A 12,886-nucleotide genomic window follows, 5' to 3' on the forward strand; every position below is an offset into this window, starting at 1 on the left:
TATCTGGTCGAGTACACGTTTGAGCATACATTAAACTCCCAACCACTGATGCATAAGGAATATTTTCCATTTCCTTTCGTTCTAATTCATTTTTCGGACATTGTAAATTACTGAACTTGTCCCCTTTCTGAATTGGAACCTTTCCTGCAGAGCATTTATCCATTCTGAATCTTTTATTTGAACAACAAACAATTGAATCTTGGCGGTCACACATCATTTTATTTGAATATGATTCCTTCCAAGTATCACAAACGTTTGTCATCCAAAACCTCTTTTATGGCCAGAAGTAACTATAGAACAATAATGCATATTATCTTTATCAACTTCATATGTACACAAATAATTTAATGATAATATGACTTTCAATAACAGAAACAAGACTTTATTGAATTCAAGATATCATATGTAATGAGCAATTATTTAAATTACAACAACGACTTATCTATAATGCCCATACGATCAACATGAGCATTAAAAGTCTTAGGCGGCAGTCCCTTAGTTAATGGATCCGCTAAGTTTAATGTATGCTCAAACGTGTACTCGACCAGATATCAGCTTTGCTGTTGGAATGTTAGGTCGGTACCAGAGTAATCCTGGAAAGAATCACTGGAAAGCTGCAAAGAAAGTTCTAAGGTACTTGCAAGGCACCAAAGATTATATGCTCACATACAGAAGATCAAATCATCTGGAAGTCATTGGTTATTCAGATTCAGATTATGCTGGATGTGTTGATACCAGAAAATCGACTTTTGGATATTTGTTTCTACTTGCCGGAGGAGCAGTATCATGGAGGAGTGGAAAGCAGTCTGTCATCGCTGCTTCCACCATGGAAGCTGAGTTTGTAGCATGTTTTGAAGCTACCGTTCACAGTTTATGGATGCGGAACTTTATCTCAGGGCTTAGGATTGTCGACACTATAGCTAGGCCGCTGAGAATTTACTGTGATAATTCCGCAGCTATCTTCTTCTCGAAAAATGATAAGTACTCGAAAGGTGCTAAGCATATGGAGATAAAATACTTATCTGTCAAAGAAGAAGTGCAGAAACAAAGAGTATCATTTGAGCATATCAGTACTGATTTTATGATAGCGGATCCATTAACTAAGGGACTGCCGCCTAAGACTTTTAATGCTCATGTTGATCGTATGGGCATTATAGATAAGTCGTTGCTGTAATTTAAATAATTGCTCATTATATATGATATCTTGAATTCAATAAAGTCTTGTTTCTGTTATTGAAAGTCATATTATCATTAAATTATTTGTGTACATATGAAGTTGATAAAGATAATATGCATTATTGTTCTATAGTTACTTCTGGCCATAAAAGAGGTTTTGGATGACAAACGTTTGTGATACTTGGAAGGAATCATATTCAAATAAAATGATGTGTGACCGCCAAGATTCAATTGTTTGTTGTTCAAATAAAAGTTATCGGTGATAGATGAATACAATATAAAATTACGCGTTTTAAAGATTGTAGATCATCAAATCATCACATGGGCCAAGTGGGAGAATGTTGGAAATATAAAATTGACCCATGGAATTTTGGGTTTTGGACTTCATATTATTTTGAGCTCATTGATGGATATGAGCTAATTAAGTTTGAATGTCCATTGGTATTCATGGTAATCCATCTCTTTCCCCTATAAATAGAGGATCTTGATTCATGGCTTTAGTTGCTCATTATGATTTAGAGCTTCATCAAATGGATGTTAAAACCGCTTTTTTGAATGGTGATCTAGAGGAACAAGTATATATGGATCAGCCTGTTGTTTCTACTTGCCGGAGGAGCAGTATCATGGAGGAGTGGAAAGCAGTCTGTCATTGCTGCTTCCACCATGGAAGCTGAGTTTGTAGCATGTTTTGAAGCTACCGTTCACAGTTTATGGATGCGGAACTTTATCTCAGGGCTTAGGATTGTCGACACTATAGCTAGGCCGCTGAGAATTTACTGTGATAATTCCGCAGCTATCTTCTTCTCGAAAAATGATAAGTACTCGAAAGGTGCTAAGCATATGGAGATAAAATACTTATCTGTCAAAGAAGAAGTGCAGAAACAAAGAGTATCATTTGAGCATATCAGTACTGATTTTATGATAGCGGATCCATTAACTAAGGGACTGCCGCCTAAGACTTTTAATGCTCATGTTGATCGTATGGGCATTATAGATAAGTCGTTGTTGTAATTTAAATAATTGCTCATTATATATGATATCTTGAATTCAATAAAGTCTTGTTTCTGTTATTGAAAGTCATATTATCATTAAATTATTTGTGTACATATGAAGTTGATAAAGATAATATGCATTATTGTTCTATAGTTACTTCTGGCCATAAAAGAGGTTTTGGATGACAAACGTTTGTGATACTTGGAAGGAATCATATTCAAATAAAATGATGTGTGACCGCCAAGATTCAATTGTTTGTTGTTCAAATAAAAGTTATCGGTGATAGATGAATACAATATAAAATTACGCGTTTTAAAGATTGTAGATCATCAAATCATCACATGGGCCAAGTGGGAGAATGTTGGAAATATAAAATTGACCCATGGAATTTTGGGTTTTGGACTTCATATTATTTTGAGCTCATTGATGGATATGAGCTAATTAAGTTTGAATGTCCATTGGTATTCATGGTAATCCATCTCTTTCCCCTATAAATAGAGGATCTTGATTCATATTTTTCATCCATCAGAAAAATTATCAAAGTAAGGGTGAAAAGAGAGAAAAACCGATTTACCGAATTATTCTTCAAAGTCATTCCGCTGCAAAATGGATTCAGGTATAATTCTTATCCGATATGTATATTAATTTCGAATTGTATGAATTATGCAAAAACCGTATCCAGTTTTTGGTGAGTTTTCATAAAGTTATCGAAAACCATCAATATAAAGTTTTTACATCTTGCTGCTGGTTTTCTTAACAATCGGTTCTCTTTCGGCTCACTGCGTTTCCATCTCTGGGCACTAATATAAAACGAAAATCCAATTGAAAGATCCCGCGTACTGTCCTTTCAGTAATGATGCTCGCGTGTTGAAACTGTTCCTGAGCTTGTTTGTATTGCAATCTCATTGTCTGTACAATATGTACACGTATACAGACAGTTTCCGGCGTGGGTAGGCCGCTGTCGATTCCCATCACTCGAGTTTCTCAATCGGTTTGCTCCCGTTTCTCCGGAGCAGCATTGTCTTCGAGACCGCACCATGCATCGAGTTTTCCCCTTAAGCATGTTTCAGGAGCTTCTCCTGCCAGGTCCCGGAGAATGACTTGTGTCAAGGCCATGGCCACTGCAAGATTCCGAGGATCCTTTGTTTTCTGACAACCTGTTCTTTTATTTAAAGTATGTTTCGAATACAAAACACATGAAATCTATATATATTAATAAAGATGTTTAAAGGATTCTGGTGAAACCACCTCATCCTCCACATCATCATCCATGTGGCAAAATTTTAAATGATTGGTGAGGACACATAGATCCACATCATCATCATCCATGTGACAAAATTTTAAATGATGTTAATTACAATCTTCATTAGATATATGACATATAATACAAAAAATAATCTCCATTAGCTAGATGACATATAATAAAGAAAATCAATAAACAGATTATTATAATTACAAAAACATTCATCTTTATTATATAGACAATCAATTCTAATCTTGGTTTTATATATTATTAAAAATCTTATTTGATTACACATAGATTTAGATTTTTTTAAATTCTGATTATAAAATAATTCTAAAAATAACAAATTTAAAATTTAATTAAAAATTATGGTTATTTTCATATTAATTACACACAATTTTTTTAATATTGATATTATTATAATAATGACGAACTTCGTTCCAAGGACATGAGCCCAGCCCGTCTTGGAGCAGCCCATGCACGCCACTTATTGAAGATTTCGGTCCATGATGTTGCTGAAGAAACACATTAGAATTATGTCATTATCCAACAGCTATATTGTGTACTTAAGAGATAAATGGGCGGATCCCTCTGCATGCCAGCTTCTTAACGTTTTTCTTTGTTCCTAATTCACAGTCATCCAATAAAAATGTGCCACGTGTCATTATTAAATTGTCTAATACCACTCAAAGAATTCGAGAAAGAAGGATTTAAAATCAAAACCTGAATGAAACAATTGGCTTTTGATTTGTATGCAAAAAAGTTAAGCGAAGAGGCCGGAAATCTATTCGGATGATCGAAAAAGCTATCCGACAATATTTTTGGTCGAATTTTCATTATATTACTCGCATCTTTAGTTGATTTTTCTCTTGTGATGTGTTTGACAGTGACTGCGAAGATGATGATGGTAGCTATCAGCTTCTATCTATGACAAAAGAGCAGTTTCTTCTCCGCAGGTGATGAGGTTCAAGACTTCATCTGCTGATATGTATGTTTTCCTTTTTCGTTTGTGATTTGGTTGAATCATCAGATTGTCGATTAGAGTTCTATATTTATTATCCGAGCTTCATCTTTTTTGGGACTCCTTTTGTGTCGATGATTGTATACACCAAATCACAGATTTTCCATCTCGATTTAGCTCAAGGGGTTTTTAGGTTTTTTGCATCTTTTTTTTTTAACGCTTTTACGATTTTCGAGTATCTTCTTCTGTCAATCTTTTTGATATTAACGCGGAAAATTTGTTTTTTTTTTTTGTATGTGTGTGTAAATTAGGATGGACGAAGGGAGGCAGCCTCTGTCTAGGAAGTTACCCATCAAGTCGAGTAGAATCAATCCTTACAACACAGTCAAGTGGTAGGAAGTTTACCCATCAAGTGGAGAGTGATATAAGAATCTGAAGAACCGTAATTCTCGATTTCTCTTGGGACTCTATTAATGGCGGTGGCGGGAGATCCGATGGTGGATTCGGCGATATTACCGTCGAATTCGTACGACACAGTCATTCTCGACGGCATTTTCAATAGGTTGCATGATGAGCATCGGTTATTCCTTAAGGTAATGAGTTTTTACATCGTTTTATGTTTTTGAGACTTTTCTGAAATTAAACGTAGACGTCTGGATTGTTCTGGAAAGGAAAAAAATTCAGGCAGCGTCTTAGCTGGTAGGGACTGGAACATTCTCGAAATATATATGTGATGAGCCGATATTGACGAATCAATCAGTAAGTGAGTCACATATGATGTTTTGAATTGCATATAAAGCTGGTAATATGCATTATGTGAAAATGACGTTCAAAGAACAACATGAAATATTTTCATTAGAATTGTTCCATGTAATTTTGGTTCACATATTTGATTTGTAAATTAAATTTTTAGTTTATGTAAATGACGATCCCTATTTTTGTTATATTTAAATTTCAATCAAATCTCAAATAATCATATGATGTTATATATATATATACCTTTTCCCTTATATAGATATATATACACATGGATAAAGCAACATCCACAAAGATAAAACCACTTAACATAAGGGAAGAATTCAACCTCAACTTTATTTATTTCTCAAAATTCTCCTAAATAGATATATTAATCGTGTATATTTTGTATCATAATTATATCCATAATGTTGTAATTAAGAAAAAAGCATCCGGTCATGACACTCGAAAGCTATTTATATTTATTGACCTTATATTCTTATTATTTTGGAATGTCTCTTATATATAACAATTTTTTAATCATTGCCTTATCAGAAAAAAAAACAAAGAAATCTGGTTGAGTTTAGTGAGATTGACCATACAGAATTGATAATAGCTTGCTTGGAGTGGTGATGGCTGTTAGATCGTATACAACAGCACGAGGCAAGGTGTCGAAGCGAAAATAAACTTCGACGCTTTTTACGTAGTCGAAACTCTACCTCTATAATTTTAGAATTTGTGTTCATGTTAGGATTTTGGGGATTGTGTTACAGGTTATTTGACAATGAAAAACTGAATAATTGAACATTAAATAATATTTAATAATATCATTTATATTGTTATATTATAACTAATTTTTTCAGAGATCATAAAAAATCTATAATAAAAAAACCTAACGACACATATAATCTTTCACATCTTAACTTATTTATACAAATAGTATAATAACTAATGATGATTTCACAATAATTTGATTTAAATATCATTTTTTTGTAATATTTATATCAACAAATTATATAAAAATATCATGAATATAAAAATAATAATAACTCGTGCATGACGCGGATATATACCTAGAAATGGTAAAATTAATAAAATATAGAGAATATTTTTTTTTAATATAATTAGTATATTTATCTTATTTGGAGTAATATGAAGAAAAAAAACTTAAAACATAATATATATTTTACTACAAAAGTAAATTAACTCCTAAATGATTATATATTCATGTTTTAGATTTTTTATTTTTATAAATAATTTAAAAAAAATTAATTAGATTCAATAAAAATTATACATAACCAATTTTACCATTTTTTTTATTTTTTAAAAATATATTTATATATTCTCATTTATATATTTTTTTGGTGTTTCAATATTTATTGAAAATCTCTCTCTAATATATTGCATGAATATATAAATTTATTTAATAAAATATATTTAAATTGTTTAATGTGAACACTATTGTTATTATAATGTAAACATAGGCTTAAAAAAACAGAAAAACATGACTATTATATTGATTAAATATATATTTCAGCGTAAAAAATATACAAAAATCATATTGATAAATCGTATTCAACACAACAAAAATAATTTTATAATATAATAATAAAATGATATCTATATTCTTTTATTTTTTCACTTCTTTGAATATATATACAATTTTTTTTATATTCGTATCAATAATTTTTTATAACAAAAGAACAAACATTTTATATTAACAATAAAAAAAATAAACCGCGCATCGCGCGGTTCTCTTCTAATATAGTATAAAAGACCGGTCAAATTTTGTTGCAAATCAAACTCGTCGTTCCAAAATAATGTAGAGTTGCTAATTGCAACGCAATATTTTCGTTGTAAAGCGTTACTAATATTTGCAACGTTTTTGTAACGCAATTTCATTGAAATTTCGATCGTCAAGCGAATAACAGCGTTTATGTCGGAATGCTAATGGTACCGGATAATGACCCAAAACGGTTCAGTATTGTTAAGGTAAAGATACAAATCACAATTTTCTATGAATACATAGACAAAAAAAATTTGATTTATTTTTCTTTTTTGGTAGGATATTCACGAGAGTGGGAACTGGCTGGCTCTATATGATGGCGTTTGTAGGGTATGGAGAGGCAACGTGTTTGAATCGTTCGGCGGAAACCGTCCGGGCATGGGGAACGGCGTGGAGAGAGGAGGAGTACAACAAGAGCGCCTTCTTCGCGTACTGCGAGTACTTGACGGTGCGGTCCGAGGGCGTGCTGGTCAATATAAGCACCCCCGCCGTGAGAACTTTCAAGGACATATATCCGGCTGTTACAACCTCAAGTACCACCAAACTTTGATCCCCGAGTTGGGCCAACTGTTTTCGTACGGCGGAAAAGGCGGAGAAAATGGAGACTGCACCGTATCTGATCCAAAAGGGTGCGAGCTAAGCCGCGTAAAAGCGGATTAAGAATCCTTGTGTTGAAAAAAGAATGTCGGAACTTTTTTCCGATTCCGTCGAGAATCTTAAGAGACAAAGATGCTGTTTCTATTTTTGTTTGTTAACTAAAAAAACAAACACATTGCTTTATATTGCTCTAATTGGATGAAATGTTTCCCTTTGGTGGGCGTAGAAGACCTTTCGAAATGGAGATAAATCCTTGACAATTTAAAATCGATCGAGCTCGATGGTTATAAAAAGAATATTTTTATCTACCCTTATGAATACAAACATATTCTGTTTACTTTTATGGAATCAGAGCGAATATAGTCAAAAGACTTCTTTTCCTAACACATACACTCACACACTATAGTATATATATATATATTAGGTATATTATATGATTGATTTAGGTTCATGGTCAAGGTGACACAAACACAAAATGGGTTTACTTTGGTTGTTGGTGATTTTCTCGCTCTCTCTCCCTTGTCTCCATGCCGTTTCTCAACCAATCGTGGTACTTTTATATGAAAGATAACGTTATTTATGATTCACACATACTTGTATTTTTTTTTTACTAAATTCAAGATAAATTCGATTGTATATTTGCAGTCTGAAGAACGCGATTTTGAATGCGTTGATATTTACAAGCAACCAGCTTTTCAGAATCCGTTATTAAAAAATCACAAAATCCAGGTATGTCATATAAACGTATCCAAGAATAAACTAATCCATCTATACGATTGGATCTAAATGTTTGTATTTTGGATTTTATTTATATCATCTTTTGGTCATATATTTATAATCCATAATATTTATACTGTAGACGGAATATCCTACTACGATGAAGAGGTTGGGTATAAATGTTAATAAAGAAAATAGGCAATCGAGTGCTTCTGGTAAATCGAAAGATCTCTGCCCCAAGGGACAAGTACCGATCCATAAATCAAAATTCGAAAACCAGAGTTACCGTGCGATGGCATCCGAATTTGTTGGTAAACAACATGTAAGTTTTTTTTTTCTACTATTTCTAGTGTTTATGATATGATCATTTTGTATATAGTTATGAATATTCAAAGACATGATAAGATCGTAATATTTTGGAGGGTGTTTCGTAGTTTGCGGTGGTCCAAACCAGAGAGTGGATAAAAGATGTTTACACCGGAGCAAGCGCGGTCATGAGCATACACGAGCCGCACGTGCCTGAAAGACTCGTGTACAGTCGGGCTTCGTTATGGTTGGAAAGTGGGCCCGCCGACCAACGCAACATTGTCCAGTTTGGTTGGGCCGTATGTCTCCTTCATTATTTCTTTTATGCATCAAGTGATTTTTTTACAAGTTTTTGTACAATCTTATATGATTTGGGTATTGATTTTGTCCATATAGTGTCATCCAGTGTTATATAACGACACTCGTCCGAGATTGACTGCGCTCTGGACTGTAAGTTGAAACGTTATTTTGTTTATTGTTAAATAAAATTTTCATAATCATCGATTATAAAAATAGAGATGTTTAATTAAGATTTGGATGGTCAGGCGGATGGTTATGAAATCACTGGGTGTTACAATTGTCCCGGCTTCATTCAAACGGATCAACATGTTTATGCCGGGATGCCACTAGAACCAGATAACGCTCCAAAACGGTTCAGTATTGTTCAGGTAACGATACAAATCACAAATCACAATTTTATACGAAAATATAGAGTTTTTTATTTTGTTTTTTTCTTTTTCGGTAGGATATTAATGACTCGGGGAACTGGCTGGCGCTATACGATGACGGTATAGTTGGCTACTGGCCAAAGGAACTGTTCACACATCTAAAGGATGGAGCCACGTTTGTAAAATACGGCGGCAGCGCGTTCGAATCGATCAACAAAACTCGTCCCGCGATGGGGAACGGTTCTTTTCCGTCCAAGATCGCAGAGGAGTACAACAAGAGCGCCTTCTTCGCACATTGCCAATACTCGAACGCGGAGTCCGAAGGGGTGCTGGTCGATATAAGCGCTCCTAAGGTGTATCCCGTCACGACCTTCCCCCTTTGTTACGAGACAGAGTATTTCCTAACTTTGATGCCTGAGTTGGGCCAAATGTTTGCGTACGGTGGAAGTGGCGGAGATTGTCGAGGCATGTGAACTTTGGTGACCGAACAGATCCGTTAATTTCACTCTCAAACCCTAATATTAAGATGCAATAAAAATTTTGGAAATGATCCAAAGTGTGCTTACTAAGTTGCGTAAAATCAGATTTCGCATTCTCGTGAATATCGTGGTCATATACACATATAAAGTGCAAAATAGTTTCATATATATATATATATATATATATATATACATGGGGAAAAATCTATAAAAAAAATTAACGGAACTAAGAGATAATTACGTATTCATACTAGACTTTTTCGACGGTCATATTCATACTAAAATTTTAAAATTAGACACAAACATATTCATCTTTTTTAGAATATTTATAAAGCCCGTTAACTTTTTTAGAAGTTACAAAGTATATGTATTTATATGGATATTTTTTTATGATTCGGATTCTTTAGACGATTCATACGAATTTGAAGAGATATATATAGTTTAACGACTTTGTATATATATCTTTCTTATTTAATATTTTAACTAGGGAAAAATTCATACAAAATTCCAAATTTGCTCAAATGTACCAAAATTATACCTCAATTTTTAATTTGATAAATAGATACCTAAATTTGATAAATTGTGCCAAATTAATGTTCGGGCGATAACGCCGTTTAATAGTCGTTAAATTTCGTTGATATGGATTCATGGAAAAAAAATTGCCACATGGACGAAATTAAATACCGGTTGATGTGATTCGGTTTAATCCACATCAAATTAATTCAAATAAACCGGATTAGAATTAAAAGAAAAAGAAAAAAAAATCTCATATCCCCAAATTAAAAACCCTAACACCCACCGATCATTTCGAAGATTTTCCAATCTCATTGATCTCCATAAGCAGAATTGTGTTTCGCTTTGCGAGAAAACATGTGCCATGTCCCCTTAATTTAATTCGGTTATTTCGATTAAGATTTTGTCCATGTATGAATCTATATCAACAAAATTTAACGACTATTAAACGGTGTTACGAATCATGCATTAATTTGGTACAATTTACCAAATTTAGGTACTTATAACAAAATAAAAATTGACATATTATTTTGATATATTTGAGTAAATTGAGGATTTTCTTATGGAAGTTTTCCTTTTCTCTAATATCCAAAAAAGTTATTTATTAGTTCTATGACTTATTTGTGGATGAGTATGAAATATAAAAGAATAATAAATAAACTCAAAGTCTCGATCAAATTTTTAGATAGAAAAATGATCAATCTATTAAACTATAAATTCTGATTGTTATCAAACTTTGGAAATAATCCATATCATAAGAATATAATTTCTGAACGATATCGGAATTGAACGGTCCGATGTGAGATATAAAAGTTTTAGCAAACCTGTTGGAAAACGAGTTTTGATTGCACAATTTTATTCATTTCAACGATCGGACATTCATTTGTTCTATGATTGACACGTAATTTTGAAGGTACCACTATATCTTATGATTCTAAATTTAATGATAGGTAGATATTGGATTTCAACATATCCAAAATAAAGATATATATATATATATATATATATATTATCGTATTTATTTTTTGGATATATTATAATTATTTTATATTGTATACGTCTCATTGTATTGAAAAACGAATGTAGATCTTTTTTCCGATTCCGTTGAGAATCTTAAGAGACAAAGATATTGTTTCTATTGTTCTAAATAGTCAAGATTTTTTTTTACTGTTTTTATGTTCCATTTTTGTTTGTTAATTAAAAAAAACAAATACATTGCTTTATATTGCTCTAATTAGATGATATGATTCCTTTTGGTGGGCCTAGAAGATTTTTCGAAATGGGAATAAATCCATTCAATACATGACAATTTAAAAATCGAAATAAATCCATTCATCACACATATATTCACACTAGTATATATGTAGGTATGTTACGATTGATTTAGGTTCATGATCAAGGTGGCACAAAAATGGGTTTATTTTTGTTGGTGATTTTCTCGCTATCTCTCCCTTGTCTCCATGCCACTTCTCAACCAATTGTGGTACATTTTTTTATGAAATATATCGTTATTTATGGTTCATATAGATTAATATTTTTTTTTTACTAAGTTTAAGATACATTCGATTGTATATTTACAGTCTGAAGAGTCTGATTTCGAATGCGTTGATATCTACAATCAACCGGCTTTTCGACATCCGTTGTTAAAAAATCACAAAATTCAGGTATGTCATATAACGTATCCAAGAAAAAACTAATCCATTTGTACGATTGGATTAAAATGTTTTTTTAAAAAAAAAAATTATATATCATCTTATCATCACGTTACAATTCATATTATTTATATTGCAGACGAAATATCATACGACGAGCATAGATGTTAATAAAGAAAATACTCAGTCGAGTTTTTTCAGTAAACTGGAAGCTCTTTGCCCCGAAGGACAAGTACCGATTCACAAATCAAATTTCGAAAATCAGAGTTACCGTACAATGTCATCCAAAATATTAGGTCACCATGTAAGATTTACTCTATAAAATATTCTAAAAATATTTATAGTAATTATGATACGATCATGCTGTATACAGTTGTGAGTATTTAAAAGATACGCCTAAAATCATAAAATGTGGGAGTGTTGGTAGTTTGCGGTGCTCGAGACCAGAGAGGATAGCAAGACGCTTTACAAAGGAGCAAGCGCGGTCATGAGCATACACGCGCCGCGCGTGCCTGAAAAATACATGTTCAGTCGAGGTTCTTTGTGGGTCGAAAGTGGGCCCACCGACGAACTCAACAGTATCCAATTTGGCTGGGCCGTACGTGTCTTTTCCCCCGTTCTATGAATTAATTGATTTTTATTGGATATTATATAATATTGCGTTGTTCGTGTATCGTCTCTGTCCATATACAGTCTCAACCGGTAATATACAAAGACGATCGTCCGAGATTGACCGCGTTCTGGACGGTGAGTCGAACCATGATTTCCTTTATTGATAAATATAATTTTCATAATCATTCATAATATATATATATATATAGATATTTAATTGAAATCGTGGATTGTCATCAGGCGGATGGTTATAAGCAGAAAGGGTGTTACAATGAAATATGCCCCGGTTTTGTTCAAACGCATAAGACCATTTACGTCGGAATGAGGTTATATTGGGATTACATTCCTGTACGGTTCAGTATCGTTCAGGTACAAACCAAACCACTAATCACAATTACATTAACACGTTTCTTTATCCATTGCAAAAAAAAAAAAAAAAAAAAAAACC

The 12,886-nt window shown here is 32.8% G+C and overlaps 2 protein-coding genes and 1 long non-coding RNA gene across 5 annotated transcripts in view; all 3 read left to right on the plus strand.

Annotated features, from left to right (window-relative positions):
* The first annotated feature begins 1,789 nt into the window (after positions 1 to 1,789).
* On the plus strand, positions 1,790 to 5,206 carry LOC104817415. The gene is made up of 3 exons (XR_772524.2): positions 1,790 to 2,785; positions 4,300 to 4,400; positions 4,685 to 5,206. It is a non-coding gene; the product is annotated as an uncharacterized LOC104817415 (long non-coding RNA).
* A 3,680-nt stretch (positions 5,207 to 8,886) lies between these two features.
* On the plus strand, positions 8,887 to 10,015 carry LOC104817417. 2 transcript variants are annotated; one of them, XM_010546611.1, is made up of 3 exons: positions 8,887 to 8,964; positions 9,060 to 9,182; positions 9,260 to 10,015. In XM_010546611.1, the coding sequence occupies exons 2-3, from the start codon at positions 9,135 to 9,137 to the stop codon at positions 9,653 to 9,655; spliced, it is 444 nt and encodes a 147-aa protein (XP_010544913.1). In that variant the 5' UTR covers positions 8,887 to 8,964; positions 9,060 to 9,134; the 3' UTR covers positions 9,656 to 10,015. The 2 variants fall into 2 exon arrangements, with proteins under 2 accessions (XP_010544913.1, XP_010544912.1); XM_010546610.2 differs by having other exon boundaries at positions 8,920 to 9,182.
* An 849-nt stretch (positions 10,016 to 10,864) lies between these two features.
* Positions 10,865 to 12,886, plus strand: part of LOC104817418 — a 2,821-nt gene continuing 799 nt past the window's right edge. The window contains exons 1-7 of one of the 2 annotated variants that reach the window (XM_010546612.2): positions 10,865 to 11,087; positions 11,542 to 11,657; positions 11,755 to 11,838; positions 11,966 to 12,130; positions 12,254 to 12,424; positions 12,520 to 12,573; positions 12,679 to 12,807. In XM_010546612.2, the coding sequence (XP_010544914.1) occupies positions 11,586 to 11,657; positions 11,755 to 11,838; positions 11,966 to 12,130; positions 12,254 to 12,424; positions 12,520 to 12,573; positions 12,679 to 12,807 (675 nt within the window). In that variant the 5' untranslated portion in view covers positions 10,865 to 11,087; positions 11,542 to 11,585. Of the gene's footprint in view, positions 11,088 to 11,351; positions 11,658 to 11,754; positions 11,839 to 11,965; positions 12,131 to 12,253; positions 12,425 to 12,519; positions 12,574 to 12,678; positions 12,808 to 12,886 lie in introns of those variants that run through there. The other variant, XM_019202959.1, reaches the window with a different exon arrangement.

The sequence above is a fragment of the Tarenaya hassleriana genome, unplaced genomic scaffold (assembly GCF_000463585.1).
Source record: "Tarenaya hassleriana unplaced genomic scaffold, ASM46358v1 Cleome27, whole genome shotgun sequence".
NCBI lineage: Eukaryota > Viridiplantae > Streptophyta > Magnoliopsida > Brassicales > Cleomaceae > Tarenaya > Tarenaya hassleriana.

Excerpts from the sequence above, each read along its gene's own strand:
- LOC104817417 (XM_010546611.1), top strand. The coding sequence starts at position 9,135 with ATGCCACTAGAACCAGATAACGCTCCAAAACGGTTCAGTATTGTTCAG. Across the intron at positions 9,183-9,259 it reads AACGGTTCAGTATTGTTCAG|GATATTAATGACTCGGGGAA; the intron begins GTAACGATACAA and ends CTTTTTCGGTAG.